The following is a 17,493-nucleotide window of genomic DNA, read 5'->3' on the forward strand; positions in this document are numbered from 1 at the left end:
TATGTAGGTATATCTTGGCTATCTTCATAATTTTTCTAGAATAATCCTCGCCATCATAATAATATTCACAATCACAGCTATAACCTTCGATATTTTCATTGTCTTTGTCAAGTAGTCATGCCCGTGGCAGTCTGTCATTCTGCCTTATGGGTAATCCGGCCCTGACCGTGATCGGTATGTACTTATGTTTTGCTTAGCAAACCTGTTTTGGTACATCCTTTCATGTGACCTAGAGGCAGTATGCGAATTCCTATCATTTTTTTCCCCCCAAAGAGGTTTCAGCGGGTTCGATTCCCGCCCGGGGCGGATTTTATCCTGATGGGATAATGTTCGTTCTCGGAACGGCTGGCTTTATCCTATTCTGTCTTCCTTCTCTCTTCGATTTCGGGACGATAAGACCATAGCAGTTACAGTTCCCTCTGTCAAACCTCTTAAAAAAAAAAAGAAGAAAAACAGATCAGTTCGAATTCCGTTTGAACACCCTGTATATTAATAGAGCATGATATGGTGGCGGTTTATCATTGACCTTACAATGGACAAGTCGTGGTTCGAGGCCATTGCCTGTAGCTTTCTGATGGGCTATTCCGATTTCGGGGATAAGACCTTAGAAGTTACAGTTCCCTCTGTCAAACCTCTTTTATTTTTTTATTTATTTTTTTTAAAAGAGGTTTCAAAGAGGGAACTGCTAAGGTCTTATGTTCCGAGAAATTTGACAGAGGGAACTGTAACTGCCAAGGTCTTATAGTACGCGACTCAGCCCTTACAAGGCAGATCCGCTAACAACCAAGCTAACTAGGCTGGCGCAGAAAATTGAGCCAATTCCTGATTAGTACCTATACATTGTACATTAAAACCAACCAACAAACCAAGAGACCGACAAACCAAAGTGTTTTATTGGTCAACAATATAAAAGCCGCAATTTTTGTTCCAAAACTTCAATAATCAAACAGACAGACCAAATGATCGAAAAGATTGTAGTTACATTATTGGCCAGCAACATAATATAAAAAGCAGCAAATTTCGAGCCAATTCCTGACCAGTACAATATGACCAACAAACAAACAAACAAACAAACCAAACAACAAACAGACAGACCAAATGATCGAAAAGAATTTATATTCCTGGCCAGAAAGATAATCCAAAAATAAGAAGCAGACATTTTGAACCAATTTCTGGCCACTGACCAGTATACAACAAACAAACTGATGGACAAACCAAAGTAGGTACAATAAAAAATGCGTTACCTACATGGAAGTTACCGCTATACTTGACATAATCACATAATCGATTACCCATTTCTATCACAATCATCATGATCTTGTGAGTTCCAGCCAGGATAAAGTTCTTCTTAAATCTACAGGGTGTTCACATATCGAACTGACGTTATTGGCCAGCAACATAAAAACCGGTTTTTTTGGTTTTTTGGCTTTATGGTTTTCTGGACAAAATTTGCACCACCATTTTCGTGATCCTGGTAACTTTTTTGGTTTTTTGACTTTATGGTTTTCTGGACAAAATTTGCACCACCATTTTCGTGTTCCTGGTAAAAAGACCTTTAATAAATAGGTCGACCACGTTTGGATAAGTCCTTCTATGGGAACAGACAGAGTGACAGACAGACAGACACCGAAGCGAATACAATAGTCCGTCCCTTATACCTTTTTATTACTATTGTAAAAGAAAGATTAAGCTTTTAAATCCTGCATACTGAACATTTAAACCCCTAACCACTGAACGTTGGGTGTCATTCAGATGCATTTATAATGCATCAAGGTGCATAGTAAGCTCTTAAATCCTGCATATTGAGCTTCTAAATCCTTAACCATTGTCGTATTGGACGAGAGGTCCAGGAACAGGCATGCTGAAAATGATATTCGTTGGGAGTTTTGACCCCTTCTTCAGGACACTAACCCCTGTGCAAAAGTCCCAGATTAATAGAGGGAACTGTAACTGCTGAGGTCTTCTTGTCCCGGAATCGAAGAGAAAAAAAATACAGGATAGGAGAATGCCAGCCGTTCCGAGATCGAACCTTGGGTATCTGTTTAGGATAAAATCCGCCCCGGGCTGTAATCAAGCCCTTGACCTAGCGCTTACAGGGCAGACGCGATACCAACTAAGCAACTAAGCTAACCAGTAACTAGGCTGGCAGCAATCTACTTGGAGGTTTCGTTCCTGTATGATATTATGTTCCCTCCAACAAAAACGTGGTGTATTCTATTCTATTCTTTCCTTCCCCTAGGTTACAACAAGTACGATTTCTGGACATCTGGCAACAGGATCGGTACGGACATGTTTCTCTGGATGTCTACAGGGTTGCCGTTTAACGCCACGTTCAATCTGATGAAATCCCAGGAAGATAATCAGCCCCTGCTCGGCACCATGCCTCTAGGCAGGAAGAAGAGGTGAGTGGCAACGTTTGGCAACAGCTCAAAAAAGTACCCACAGGTCTGTGTTTTGATTCAGCAAGCGTGTGACAAACCACATGCAACGTTGCGTTGGCGTTGCTTAGATACAGTACATATATACAACGGTAACACAGTTGTTTTGTTTTGTTTTTTTTTTTTTTTTTTCCAAGTAAGCAGGACAGTAGGTTATTTGGCTGATCAGAATTTCAATTAGGTCCGGATTTAATTTTTAATTTCTAATCAGGTATGAGCTGACCGGAATTACGTTTGGATCATAACTTCATAATAAATGACTTTTTAGGTTTTGAGGTCACAAAGTATATGTAACTTTGTAGATAGATACTTTTGTCTAATAATGAATATCTACAGTCTAAAAATTCCAATAATCCTATAATCGTATTTTTATAACCATCTTCTTCTTCGCCTTTTCCCGTGTACAGACGGGGTCGGCGTTTTTCGTCAGCCTCTATATCAGTCTTAACCAGGGTGATTTCTTTGGGATGACAGTAAATTTGGTTTTGGTGTTTCTGTAGCAAGGGGAATTCAAGCTGGTATCCTCCCTGTATAAAGTCCCCCAGCCAGATCATTTTTATAACCCCAATATATGAGAGAAAAGAAGTGTCCGCGGTTGGGAGTTTCCATTATTCAGAGGTATTCCCATAAGCAACTGATAAAATGTCTCCGTTCCCCAAAAGTTATTGGAAGGTGGCCTCCAGTTGAGGTGTCAGTCTATCAGAGCATTTCCATTTCTTTTCGAAATTTCCTCTCGTTTTTATCAAGCCTCTATTTTTGTTCTCCCCAGGTTACAACAAGTACGATTTCTGGACATCTGGCAACAGGATCGGTACGGACATGTTTCTCTGGATGTCTACAGGGTTGCCGTTCAACGCCACGTTCAATCTGATGAAATCCCAGGAAGATAATCAGCCCCTCCTTGGCACCATGCCTTTGGGTAGGAAGAAGAGGTGAGTTGCAACGTTTGGCAACATTGCCAGAAGATTCTCAAGATTTTTGAAGGGATTATTACTTCCTATTATTTTTTCTAATGAAAGTACTGCCCCAACCTTCTTTTATGGCCGCACCTTCTCAAATGAGATCATATCAAAGGCCTAAAAACACCTAGTACTTTTGTACAAGTTTGGGCTCGATCCGACAACCAGGGCCGGAGTTATGGTCAATTCCAATTTTCTTTTTTCCATGTCCTTCGGACAATAAATAAGGAAAATTAATTTTGATTGGTGATTTTTGGTTCAAATAAGTCCCACTAATGATTTATCCACCTACCTCGGTGGTGTAGTGGTCAAGGCGCTCGCCTGGTAAACCTTGGCACCATGCCGTTGGGTAGGAAGAAGAGGTGAGTTGCAACGTTTGGCAACATTGCCAGAATATTCTCGAGATTTTTGAAGGGATTATTACTTCCTATTATTTTTTCTAATGAAAGCACTTCCCCGACCTTCTTTTATAGCCGCACCTTCTCAAATGAGATCATATCAAAGGCCATAAAACACCTAGTACTTTTGTACAAGTTTGGGCTCGATCCGACAACCAGGGCCGGAGTTATGGTCTATTCAAATTTTCTTTTTTCCATGTCCTTCGGACAATAAATACATACATAACCATTATCGTTCTGTCCTATAGGACAGGTCGATGAACAAAGCCCCTCCACCAGACTCTATTGCTATACCTTTGGTTAGCTTCGGACAATAAATAAGGAAAATTAATTTTGATTGGTGATTTTTGGTTCAAATAAGTCCCAATAATGATTTATCTTAAAATTCAGGCCAAAAAATACCTTCCAAACTAGATTCGTAGAAGCCTAGCCCATCCTTTAGGGATGTTTCCCCTACACCTAAGCCTCGGATTGGACTTTTTGTGTATCCCTTCCAAGCTAAGTAGGCTTGCAAACTGACTTTCATTGACGCATTGATTTCAGACTGGACTCCGGGATCAGTGACGCATGCGTGGCACTCAAATCTCCGGACCTAATCTGGGACACTATTAAAGGGTAGATCTTCTTGATATAAGTATTGGAGCTTCGGAACCCAGTTGCTCGATTGAGACCAATCGAGACCCATTCTTCTCAGTAAATGGCCGCGCCGCTGACTTAAAATAACTTTGACGCATTTATTCGAGTGCTTTCAGAGCTTTAATTGGGACTTTTCTTAATTTCAGATTGGACTCGGGAATCAGTGACGCATGCGTGGCACTCAAATCTCCGGACCTAATCTGGGACACCGAAGACTGTACGAGTATCAAGGACTTCATCTGTGAGCAGACCCGATGCTACTACTACAACTACGGGTCTATTCCGGTTTCTTCCAGTCAGGGGTAAGCAGGTGAGAATTTAACGTTATCTGTGAGCAGACCCGATGCTACTACTACAACTACGGGTCTATTCCGGTTTCTTCCAGTCAGGGGTAAGCAGGTGAGAATTTAACGTACACGAATTGGGACACTGGGTATCAAAGGGTCAATGGGAATTTGGGGAATGGTGACGGGCGATAGACGGCAATGGGTTAAGCTTTTTAGGAAAAAAAGTTTGATTTTATTTTTGAAGAGGTTTGATAGAGGGAACTGTAACAACCTAGGTCTTATCGTTCCGAAGGAGAAGAAAAGAAAAAAGAAGGGTCGGAGAGGAAAAAGCCAGCCAGCCAGCCAGGAAAACAGATTCGCTTTCAGAATGGCTGATTTTCTCCTATCCTGTTATTATTCTCTCTTTGATTTCAAGACGATAGCTGTAACAACCTAGGTCTTATCGTACCGAAGGAGAAGAAAAGAAAAGAGAAGGTCGGAGAGGAAAAAGCCAGCCAGCCAAAAAAACAGTTTCGCTTTCAGAATGGCTGATTTTCTCCTATCCTGTTATTATTCTCTCTTTGATTTCAAGACGATAACACCTTGGCAGTTACAGTTTCCTCTATTAAACCTCTTAAAAAATAAAAATAAAATCAATTTGTCTACTCAATTTCATCTCTAACCACCCCTCTTTCGTCTGCTCCACAGAAACAAATCCACCGCCTCAGCCTCGAACACGCGTCTCTACTCCACCCCCCAGTAAATTCAAACAGTACTTATCAACTTTATTCTAGGTAGGTACTACATAATTTTACTGTAACTTGTAACATACATAATACACATGTAACACGTCAGTAACTTCAGTTCGGTAATAGCCTGGGGGTATCCGAAATTCAAAAAAAAAGTAACGGAACATTTTGCACCGGTACGGTAGACTGGTACGCTGGTACCTATACTCAGCAAAACCTGACCGTGACCAGGGCCGGATTAGCCCCCCGCGGGGCCCGGGGCAGTTTCAAAGGCGCGGGGCCCCCAGGACCTACCCCCCTCCCTACTAGAAACACAGCCTACCCATCCTCCACCTTCTCCTCCACAGCCCACTTCTACAACGAACACGTCACCGAATCCTCCACCGATGAGGAAACCTCCAGCGATGACTACTTCAACGAAAACAACTACGTGCGCATTCTGAACAACTACCGGAAGGTCGTCGATGAAGAGGTGTCCCGCACTGAAGGTTCGGCTCCCGAAGTGACTGTGCCAATTAAGGAGAAGTCCAAAGAGGCCGCGAAAAAAACGGAAGAAGCGCCCAAAGATGCGAAGGAGAGTCTCAAGGAGGGCCTCAACAAAAGGAGTGGAGAGGCGGAAGCCCCAAAAGATGGGAATCTTGTCAAAGATGCCGTGAAAGATATGAAGGACCCGAAAAGAAGTGGAGAGACGAAAGTTGCCAACAACCGGATGGAGTTGAAAGAAAGCCTCATGAAGTCCGTGCAGGGAAAGGTGCCCAAGCCGGCTGGGATTAATAAGAACCTCTACAAGAAAACTGGAGGGGATGGGATGCCCAGAAAGCCTTTGGATGAGCTGAGACGCACCACCGAGCAGTACGTCAGTGTGGCTACAACGGAGTACTTTGATACGGAAGAAGAAAGGAAATCTTTGGAAGAATTATCTTCCAAGGTGGCGGAGGGTGTTAAGAAGGGCGAATCTAACGAGCTGCCTAAAGGTAACGCTGAGAAAGTTAAGGCGGGAGTGCCAGCCCCAACCCCGACAACCATCAATCTCCACAGCAAGACGAGTGAGAATATCATCAACTCTATCCGGAACATAATGAACAACACACATCATTTAAAGCAAGGGCTGAGTGAGATACATGACGCACAAATCATCGTTAAGGCCGACCCGAAGGTCGGAAAGAAAGACGCGAAGACACCCGAAGCAAAAACTAGCGAAGCGCCCACGAAGATTAACGAAGCGAGCGCGAAAATCAACGAAGCTTCCCCGACAGCTCTCGAGAGACTGGACAACGCGATCGTGGCGCGTTCGGGAGAAGACGAAAAAACCCGATTGAGAAATACGAAGGTTCTCGAACCCACCGAGAACGACGCTCGCGCGATGCCGGAAAATTTGAGCGCCGCATTTCCTTGGAGTTGGGCGAAGGATATTCTCCTTGAGAAACCGGTGGCGAAAAAAACCGCGCCTAACGTTGAGGATATCATTGCTGAAACGACCGACTCTGTGTGAGGAGAGGGAAAAACGATTTGAGGGAAGTAAATGAGGAAGTAATAAAATCAAAATGAATGAACGTTCGAAAAACTTGAATATTTTTTTCGTTCAATTTCAGTATTTTCAATTTTCTTTTTCCCTATATTTAAAATTTGAATTTCAATCGAAAAGTTTAGGAAGTAAAAAAATCAAAACACAAATCAAAAACGTTCCAAATGCTTTTTTTACTGAATTTGAATTGAATTTCCATTTCATTATTGACTTTCACTAACACTGAATAAAATTATTGAACAATTTCAACTTTTAGATAATTTTCTAGACAGATTCCGTCCGTCAGACAGACATTATTTCCGTCCATTTCTTCCTTAGTCTTACTTTATTTATTTATTACAAATCTTTTTTTATTTATTTACTTTCAATTTTCAGCACTTGTGTGCCCTATTTTTTCAAGACTGAACTTTTTTAAATTATGTATGTACTTGTAGTATTTTTTTCAAGCCAAAAATTTTACGCAAAATTCGAATTTTGAGGAGCCCTTTTTTCGAGCCTCTTACTTTTTTTTTATTTTTTTACAGCTTTTTTACAACATAAAATTATTAATGTTTTTCCCCCTCTCCTCCCAGCACCTCTGCTTGATGCCATCTCCAGCGCACGTACAAAAGTACTAGATTGTCCAAACAAAAGTACTAGATTGTCCAAACTCTCCAAAGTACTTGATTTTCCGAATCCAAGTTTAGTACAGATTTTGATAAGTTGTATTAAAAGTCTGCTTTGTTAATGGAGCAGTTGCAAATGGGTAAAAAATATTAATAAATGGTCGATTCCTATGTAAAAAGTTGTGAAAAATCCGAATCTGAGGTCAAAACTTCGAAAAAATAAATGTAAAAGGTCGAAAATTTAATTTTTATTTTCCGTCAGAGTCCTGAACTCTGACGTCAGACTTCAGGAGATGCGCAGAAACGTATGCGCACAAGCATGAATTGTGCAGAAATGCGTGCGCCTAAACAGATTAATGTCTTGCCTGCGAGGGTGCTTTGCTCGGGACATTTGATGTGACGTCATCGCCTACTGGAGCGTATGCCGTGACGTCAAAGTTCATTTACTATAGTATTTTTTAAATCGATTTATCTCGGGATCTAGAAGTCGTAGAAGAAAAAGAAACATTCCGTTGGTCTTCATTTTTCCTGCTCTATGACTTTGAAACATCACCCAAGTAAGCGCAACTGTTCCATTGTCGGAGTTTCAAATTTGATGGAGTGTCACTTTTTGTTTTATTCTTATGTCTGGGTACTCTGGGTCTTCATTTTTCATTCAGAGTGAAAGCCAAAGGGTTAATCTATCAGGACTTAAGGCCCGTATTACATTAAAATTAGGTTCGGTTTATTAATTGCGTTTATCAGACTGTTAAAATTATCGGCCAGGTAAAACACATTTTGTCAAATGCTAACAAGCCAATACTTTAACAGCCTGATTTTTTTTCTTTTTTTTTAAGAAGTTTGACAGAGGGAACTGTAACTGCTATGGTCTTATCGTCCCGAAATCGAAGAGAGAAGGAAGACAGGATAGGAGAAAGCCAGCCGTTCTGAGAACGAACATTTAGGTTCGGTTTATTAATTGCGTTTATCGGGCTGTTAAAATTATCGGCCAGTTAAAACACATTTGTCAAATGCTAACAAGCCAATAACTTTAACAGCCTGATAAATGCTATTGATGAACAAAACCTTAGAGTTTAAACTCGGTTGTAGTTTAACATTTGGAATAAACAATCTCATTGGTCGATTTCAAACTTTTCAACCAATGAGATTGCTTCTGAAACTTAAACCTAGTTTAAAATCACATTGAGCCAGCCCAGTTAGCTTTGTTGGTAGTGCGTCTGCCTCGTAAGCGCTAGGCCGCGGTTTCGGTTCCCGCCCGGGGCGGATTTTATCCTGATGGGATAATGTTCGTTCTCGAAGCGGCTGGCTTTCTCCTATCCTGTCTTCCTTCTCTCTTAGAATACTAGTAATAACAAAATAGAATAGAAGAGAATAGAATATACCTTGTTTATCCTGCCCGAATAGGACTGAAAAGTTACCCCAGCAGTCTAAACAAGGTCTCGTATATTTGATGGGTTAAAGAATAATACATACAACTGGGAAAAATAGGGCAAAATAGGAAATGTGACAAGGAATAAGGTAAAGTAGAATAGAATCGAATCAGTAGATTAGAATAAAACCTGTATAGAGTATAAGCGGTGTGTACAGAGTGTAACCAGTGTGTAGTGTGTCAGTGTAGGTAGTTCTTGTACTTTTTCTTGTAAATTGTGTACATATTTACCTATGTAAGAAAAATAAAACTACAACTCAAGTTGTGAACCTGTTAAAAAAAAGAAGAAGAAGAAAAAAAAAAGAATGGGCCAGAATCAGAACAGATGAGAAGACAAAAGAATGGCATAGAATGGAAGAGAAGAGAACATAATAGAATAGAATAGAATAGAATGGTAGAGAACAGATTAGAAAAGAAAATTCTCATCTGGGGCAGATTTTATCCTAAACAGGTCAGATTCGTTCTCGAAACGGCTGGCATTCTCCTATCCTGTCCTCCTTCTCTCTTCGATTTCGGGACGATAAGACCTTTTGGAAATCGTCTTAACCAGTGCTTCTCAAACTCTGTGCCACAACTGTGTGCCACGGCAGTCCGTAAGCCTCGTCAGTGTGTACGAGGCCTTACCTATAGTAGCAGATATCAGTGCCCACCCGAGTCCATAAGGCGCGTCCACACCTCGCCTCCTTCACTGAAAACAGAAGAGGCCTCATCCCATGTTGATATTGGGAATGGTGCTTCTCTTGATTCACGATGTTGAGTGTGTACGAGGCCTGCGCGTCCATGTTGGAAATCTGGCAACAGTGTTAGTAAAATAGGAAATGTGACAACAGTGTAAATGTAAAATAGGAAATGTAACAACCATCAACAGTTTAAAAATAAAATAGGAAATGTGACAACAGTGTAAATTAAAATAGGAAATGTGACAACAGTGTAAATGTAAAATAGGAAATGTGACAACAGTGTAAGTATGATCAATTCATGAATCTCTGTGGTAAAGGTAAATGTAAAATAGGAAATGTGACAACAGTGTAAGTATGATCAATTCATGAATCTCTGTGGTAAAGTTAAAACTAAAATAGGAAATGTGCCAACAGTGTAAGTATGATCAATTCATGAATCTCTGTGGTAAAGCAGAGATCTTTTTCACACCTTTAGTAGGCTTCACAGTATTACTAATTGCCTCCTTTACTATTAATTTTCATCTACCTACTCGTATCATTGATTTGCACTGGTAATGGCGCCACTGGTCGCGACTCAATAGATCAGTTGCGCTTACTTGGGTGATGTTTCAAAGTGTGGTAAAGCAGAGATCTTTTTCACACCTTTAGTAGGCGTCACAGTACTTGCCTCCTTTACTATTAGTATTCATCTACTCGTATCATTTTTTTTTTTTTTAAGAGGTTTGAAAGAGGGAAGTGTAACTGCTATGGTCTTATCGTCCCGAAATCGAAGAGAGAAGGAAGACAGGATAGGAGAAAGCCAGCCGTCCCGAGAAGAAAAGAAAAATTGCACTCGTTTTTTGATTGCAAATATTTCGACGGTGTTCTCCTTTTGGTCCAGCAACTAAATGGGAAGTTATGTGTCTCTTCTCACTCATCTGATGAGAGACATACTACGGGGTGACGGGATGGGCAATGGGCATGCTACGACACAGACCACATGAGTCTCAAAGCACAAAACTTGAATATTTTTGGTTTGTGAAAGTCATAATTCTTCGAACATTTGACATTGAAAATTGTGTACCTACGAATATGTATTTTCAAAATGGAAAAATATGCATTTTTCGTATTTTTCCTTCTTTTTTTTTATTCTAAATCTAAAATATTAAAATTTGACGAAAAGCTTCTTCTTTGTTTTGCTTGTCGTACAACTAGGAATTCAGAAAGTAGCCCGTTGAAATATTTGCAATCGAAAAACGAGTACAAAACACAAAACTTGAATATTTTTGGTTTGTGAAAGTCATAATTCTTCGAACATTTGACATTGAAAATTATGTACGAATATGTATTTTCAAAATGGAAAAATATGCATTTTTCGTACCTGTTTTTCCTTTTTTTTTATATTCTAAATCTAAAATATTAAAATTTGACGAAAAGCTTCTTCTTTGTTTTGCTTGTCGTACAACTAGGAATTTATTTTCTTTGTTGATTTTTCCTTTTTTTTTATTCTAAATCTAAAATATTAAAATTTGACGAAAAGCTTCTTCTTTGTTTTGCTTGTCGTACAACTAGGAATTTATTTTCTTTGTTGAAATAAAATTCGATCTCCTCCTTTCACTTAATTGACTTTTGGTATTTTCTCATTTTATCTTTTATCACAGGTAAAGGCCCGTTCCTACTTCTCGTCAGTTTCATCGGATTTTTTGCCAAATGTCCTTGTAGGCAATGTAATTTAAATGAGAGTGTTCTCACTACTACTTATACAGAATAATTTTTTTTTTTTAAAGATAATAAATAAATAATGTGCCAGCCTAGTTAGCTTAGTTGGTAGTACGTCTGCCTTGTAAGCGCTAGGCCGCGGGTTCGATTCCAAATGAGGATGAAATTCCATCCCTCGGCTGGGATCGAACTCACGCCCTTTTGATTATCAGGTGAGCGTCTTGACCACTACGCCACCGAGGCAGGTCCAATTTAAACTGTCCTTTTCCACTTAAATCCTCAATTTACTTACCATGAGATAGGAGTAAGTGTAGGGGTAATGGTAGGCCAAATAGCATACATCCAGGCTGTGCTTGAATTTAATATTGAAACTGAGGGTATAGTAGAATTCACGAATGTTCTTGGCGACAGCCCGGGAGGTTTTCTTGCCCTGGTAGCGCTGATGTGGATTTCGGACGTAGCTGTTCCTGTGAAATGATAGAATAGAATAGCACGGAATAGAATGTTAAATATCTCAGTTTGATGATTTTCATTTATTGCCCTTTTTGCACCCAGCTCCTCAATTTACTTACCATGAGATAGGAGTAAGTGTAGGGGTAATGGTAGGCCAAATAGCATACATCCAGGCTGTGCTTGAATTTAATATTGAAACTGAGCGTATAGTAGAATTCACGAATGTTCTTGGCGACAGCCCGAGAGGTTTTCTTGCCCTGGTAGCGCTGATGTGGATTTCGGACGTAGCTGTTCCTGTGAAATGATAGAATAGAATAGCACGGAATAGAATGGAATACTAGTAATAACAAAATAGAATAGAATAGAATAAAATACCTAGAATAGGATAGAATAGAATAGAATACTAGTAATAACAAAATAGAATAGAATAGAATAGCACGGAATTGAATAGAATACTAGTAATAACAAAATAGAATAGAATACTAGTAATAACAAAATAGAATAGAATAGAATACTAGTAATAACAAAATAGAATAGAATAGAATACGAGTAATAACAAAATAGAATAAGGTACAATAGAATAGAATAGATTATACCTTGTTTATCCTGCCCGAATAGGACTGAAAAGTCCCTTTACCCCAGCAGTCTAAACAAGGTCTCGTATATTTGATGGGTTAAAAAATAACACATTACAACTGGGCAAAATAGGAAATGTGACAAGGAATAAGGTAAAGTAGAATAGAATCGAATCAGTAGATTAGAATAAAACATGTTTGTATAGCGTATAAGCAGTGTGTACAGAGTGTAACCAGTGTGTAGTGTGTCAGTGTAGGTACTTCTTGTACTTTTTCTTGTAAATTGTGTACATTTTTACCTATGTAAGAAAAATAAAACTACAACTCATGTTGTGAACCTGTTTAAAAAAAAAAAAAAAAAAAAAAAAAAAAAAAAAAAAAAAAGGGGAAAAAAACAAAAAAAAATTTTTAAAAAAAAAAAAAAAAAAAAAAAAAAAAAACAATTCTTGTCTCTCTAGTGTCCACTTGCTTTACTCCACAAAAAAGAAAAAAATGCAACGTGAAGCCGGTTTTTTCTTCTTCTCTTATTTTTTGCATTCAGAAATATACAAGGTGGGATAGATCGAAAATCCAAATCTGTCAAACTTAAGTCTGTACCAACACAAGTTTTTGTTAAGAACATTTGAATATGTTATTCGTGGGTCAACATTGATGTTCTGGCAAAGGTTCGTCTTAACCAGTCCTTTTGAAAATCGTCTTAACCAGAGCTTCTCAAACGGTGTGCCACGGCAGTCCATAAGCCTCGTCAGGGTGTACGAGGCCTTACCTATAGTAGCAGATATCAGTGCCCACCCGAGTCCATAAGGCGCGTCCACACCTCGCCTCCTTCACTGAAAACAGAAGAGGCCTCATCCCATGTTGATATTGGGAATGGTGCTTCTCTTGATTCACGATGTTGAGTGTGTACGAGGCCTGCGCGTCCATGTTGGAAATCTGGCAACAGTGTTAGTACAATAGGAAATGTGACAACAGTTTAAAAGTAAAATAGGAAATGTGACAACAGTGTAAATTAAAATAGGAAATGTGACAACAGTGTTAAAGTAAAATAGGAGATGTGACAACAGTGTAAGTATGATCAATTAATTCGTGAATCTCTGTGGTAAAGCAGAGATCTTTTTCACAACTTTAGTAGGCTTCACAGTATTACTAATTGCCTCCTTTACTATACATTTTCATCTACTCGTATCATTGATTTGCACTGGTAATGGCGCCACTGGTCGCGACTCAATTAAAATAGCTCCTCAGTTGTCTTCACGAGGCTGAATGCACCCCGGAATGCCGCCGGGAATCGAATCCGCGACCTTAGTGTGATTTATAATTACCTCGAAGTAGAACCACTGATGGTGATGGGTAGAGTTTACATCGGGCATGAGAAGAAGATCATACTCATAAGTGCCAACCTGAAATAGAATAGAATAGAATAGAATAGAATAGAATATACCTTATTTATACTACCAGCATAGGACTGAAAAGTCCCTTTACTCCCGCAGTCTAAACAAGGTCTTATATATTTGATTGGTAATAACATTACATTTTATGGAACAATATTCCTTTGGAACATTATGGAACAACAATAACATCAAAAACCAAAATATGTCTATCTTAAGCCAGCCACTCACTATCAGGTAGACCTGACAGGTACGGCCGTAAAGCTCCGCCTGTCAGGTCTCCCTGATAAGTAGTGAGTGGTTGGCCTAAAAAGGGAGTATTGTGATTCTTCTCGCCCATCTGATGAGAGGCATACCACGGGATGGGTATGCTACGACACAGACCACACGAGTCTGATGTAGCAGTTGTTTCATTGTTACGACCTTTTAAACTATTGTTCGCCTGAAATAATACGCAATCAGTTCAACATACCTGGATGGCCTTTCTCAAGTTGCCACACTCGAGTATATTAACCAGGCAAAACGTTTCTTGGTCTCTTAACTTCAGTACTTACGTACTTACTTGAGTAAGTAAAGTAAGGTAAGTAACTTCAGTGATCCACTGGGAACCCCACTCAGCCTTGGTAGGGCCAAGAAAAGCCATCAGCACTTAATTGTCGAGATGGTCATTCATCCGGATACCAAACAAGAGCAAAGTTGCTTAACTTCGGTGATCCATTGAGAACTGGTGCATTCAACGTAAAGTAACTTCAGTGATCCATTAGGAACCTCACTCAACCTTGGTAGGGCCAAGAAAAGCCATCAGCACGTAATTGTCGAGATGGTCAATTGGTCATTCATCCGGATACCAAACAAGAGCAAAGTTGCTTAACTTCGGTGATCCATTGAGAACTGGTGCATTCAACGCGCTATCGCCTCTGCCTAGACTGCTGGCTATATTTGATTTCGCGGGCATTACCACGACACCGTCCATTTTAATACGATAAAATTCGCGTACAATAATGAATAGGAAGTGTTTACTATTTTCAAAATTATCAACAAGAGAATCACGCGAAGAGAATGTGAAATCCCAAACGGAACAAGAACATGAAAGACTTCCACAATCCCCAAATGACGGAGTCCCACAAGAACATGAGAGAGTGGAACGAAAAGATAAAAGAGACAACTTTTCAAAATTATCAACAAAATCGCAAGAAGAGAATATAAGATCACAAACAAAACAAGGAAATAAAAGTAATGACTTTTCAAATTTATCAACATCGCGAGAAAACAATCAAGATGTGAAATCAAAAACGGGTCAAGAAAATCAAAGACAGGAGTGTTCGCAATGTTCAGCGAAATCGCGTGAAAAGAATCGAAGTGTAAAATCCCAAACTGAATCAGAAAAGAAAAGAAGTAATCAAGAAAATCAAAAAGTTCCACAAGAGGTCAAGAAAATCAAAGACAGGAGTGTTCGCAATGTTCAGCGAAATCGCGTGAAATGAATCGAAGTGTAAAATCCCAAACTGAATCAGAAAAGAAAAGAAGTAATCAAGAAAATCAAAAAGTTCCACAAGAAAATAAAAGAGAACCGACTCAGCTTCCAAATATTGGTCTGAAATGAGAGAACAAGAAATAGATGACATTTTTATTTTACCGTCTTGATTGATGCCCATCATTTATTTTATTTTTTCATCTGCACTCTAAGCAACAAAGGCCATGTATTTTTGGAGTCCAAAATAGGACTGGTTACTGATAAAAATTTGTAATGAAGAAATAAGTTGAAAAGGGGGATTATTTAGGTAAAAGGAAAAAAAATTAAAAGAGAAAACTTTTCACAATGTTCAAGAAAATCGCGAGAAAAGAATCAAAGTGTGAAATCCCAAACTGGATCAGAAAATGAGAGAATTTTACAAGAAAATGAAAAAGTAAAACTGGAAAATGAAAACCTTCAAAAAGCAAATGAAAGAGTAACAAAAGAACCCAGTGTCTATAGAATAGCGTTATTTAACGTATGTCAGCGCACAAGCTGTGATAGGAAATTCAAGTGTGAAGGGATTCATGAAACCTATACACCAAACAGTCATACAAATGACAAACTAAGCGATGAAATTACACAGTCTAACAGCCCATCTAAGCGTACGTATTGTGATGAGAGGTGTAGTTATGTGTTACTTAACGTATGTCAGCGCACAAGCTGTGATAGGAAATTCAAGTGTGAAGGGATTCATGAAACCTATACACCAAATAGTCATACAAATGACAAACTAAGCGATGAAATTACACAGTCTAACAGCCCATCTAAGCGTACGTATTGTGATGAGAGGTGTAGTTATGAAAGAATTAATCAAACTTCTAGCAGACAAGATAGTCCATCCACAAATGACAAACTAAGTAATGAAACAACCAAATCTAACAGCGTATGTGAGCGTACGTGCTGTAATCTTAGATACAGTTATGAAAGAGTTAACCAAATCTGTACATACAAACTAAATAATGAAACAACCAAATCTAACAGCGTATGTGAGCGTACGTGCTGTAATCTTAGATACAGTTATGAAAGAGTTAACCAAATCTGTACAGACAAACTAAGTAATCAAACAACCAAATCTAACAGCGTATGTGAGCGTACGTGCTGTGACCTTAGATACAGTTATGAAAGAGTTAACCAAATCTGTACTCCAATCAGTCAATCTAATGAAAGCAGTCAATCAACAAAATATGAAACACTAAGCAATGAAAAAGCGCCGTCTAATAGTCAGGTCGACAATGAAAGCAGTCAATCAACAAAATATGAAACACTAAGCAATGAAAAAGCGCCGTCTAATAGTCAGGTCGACAGCACTGATGAAACGTGTAGTTATGAAAGGGCGCACAAAATATCTAGCAGAACAAACAGTCAATCAACTAATGAACTAAGCCGAACCACCGATGGATCAAAAGGCGCATCTACAAATCCGAAACAAACTTTTACCAATTCAACTCAATCGGATATCAGCGTAGAAGATAAATGTATCTTGAACAAAAATAGTACAAAGATCAATAACCACAACATCAAAGATGAAGAGAACGCAAACAATGACACAAGCGAGCAGAGGTGCATCTACAAATCCGAAACAAACTTTTACCAATTCAACTCAATCGGATATCAGCGTAGAAGATAAATGTATCTTGAACAAAAATAGTAGCAAATATTGTGGTGTAACTGATGGGAAAAGTACTGGTAAAGATGCAACATACTGTAGGTATACGGATGGAAAAAAAGAGACCAAATTTGAAACATACAGTCCTTGTGAAGATCAATATGGAAGTAGTAAAGGAAAATATTCGAGATATGAAGAAGAAATATGTGGTGAACCTGTGAGAAAAAGTAAAACAAAGGCTGAAACCTGTAGACCAGTTGATAGATCTGATAGAAACATTGGAAGCAAATACGAAATACGCAGACCCTGTGAAGAATACACTACTGACGAAAAATACGGGACAACTGAGAGTGAAAGCAAAGTAAGTGATGTAATATGCACACCATATGAAAGCGAAAGAACCAGGAATGAAATGTGTATACAAAATGTGAAACACTAAGCAATGAGAAAGCGCCGTCTAATAGTCAGGTCGACAGCACTGATGAAACGTGTAGTTATGAAAGGGCGCAAAAAATATCTAGCAGAACAAACAGTCAATCAACTAATGAATTAAGCCAAACCACCGATGGATC

The 17,493-nt window shown here is 39.0% G+C and overlaps 3 protein-coding genes across 3 annotated transcripts in view; 2 read left to right on the forward strand and 1 right to left on the reverse strand.

Annotated features, from left to right (window-relative positions):
- The window catches only part of LOC103506731, a 36,637-nt gene extending 31,896 nt beyond the window's left edge, over positions 1-4,741 (forward strand). Inside the window, exons 3-4 of the mRNA XM_026821717.1 lie at positions 2,240-2,402; positions 4,578-4,741. Coding sequence (XP_026677518.1) covers positions 2,240-2,402; positions 4,578-4,737 — 323 coding nt within the window. The 3' untranslated portion in view covers positions 4,738-4,741. The remainder of the gene's footprint in view (positions 1-2,239; positions 2,403-4,577) is intronic.
- A 4,884-nt stretch (positions 4,742-9,625) lies between these two features.
- On the reverse strand, positions 9,626-14,772 carry LOC103506732 (cytosolic carboxypeptidase 1-like). Its single transcript, XM_008471134.1, has 7 exons — positions 14,758-14,772; positions 14,272-14,298; positions 13,734-13,811; positions 13,178-13,344; positions 11,956-12,130; positions 11,676-11,822; positions 9,626-9,796 (listed from the first exon to the last, which is right to left on the reverse strand). The coding sequence occupies exons 1-7, from the start codon at positions 14,770-14,772 to the stop codon at positions 9,626-9,628; spliced, it is 780 nt and encodes a 259-aa protein (XP_008469356.1).
- LOC113466376 (vicilin-like seed storage protein At2g18540) lies at positions 14,753-16,338 on the forward strand. The gene is made up of 5 exons (XM_026821702.1): positions 14,753-15,095; positions 15,227-15,359; positions 15,598-15,936; positions 16,105-16,297; positions 16,333-16,338. Exons 1-5 carry the CDS (start codon positions 14,801-14,803, stop codon positions 16,336-16,338), a joined length of 966 nt encoding a protein of 321 aa, XP_026677503.1. The 5' UTR covers positions 14,753-14,800.
- Positions 16,339-17,493: the final 1,155 nt, after the last annotated feature.

The sequence above is a fragment of the Diaphorina citri genome, unplaced genomic scaffold, assembly GCF_000475195.1.
Source record: "Diaphorina citri unplaced genomic scaffold, Diaci psyllid genome assembly version 1.1 scaffold257, whole genome shotgun sequence".
Classification (NCBI taxonomy): Eukaryota; Metazoa; Arthropoda; class Insecta; order Hemiptera; family Psyllidae; genus Diaphorina; species Diaphorina citri.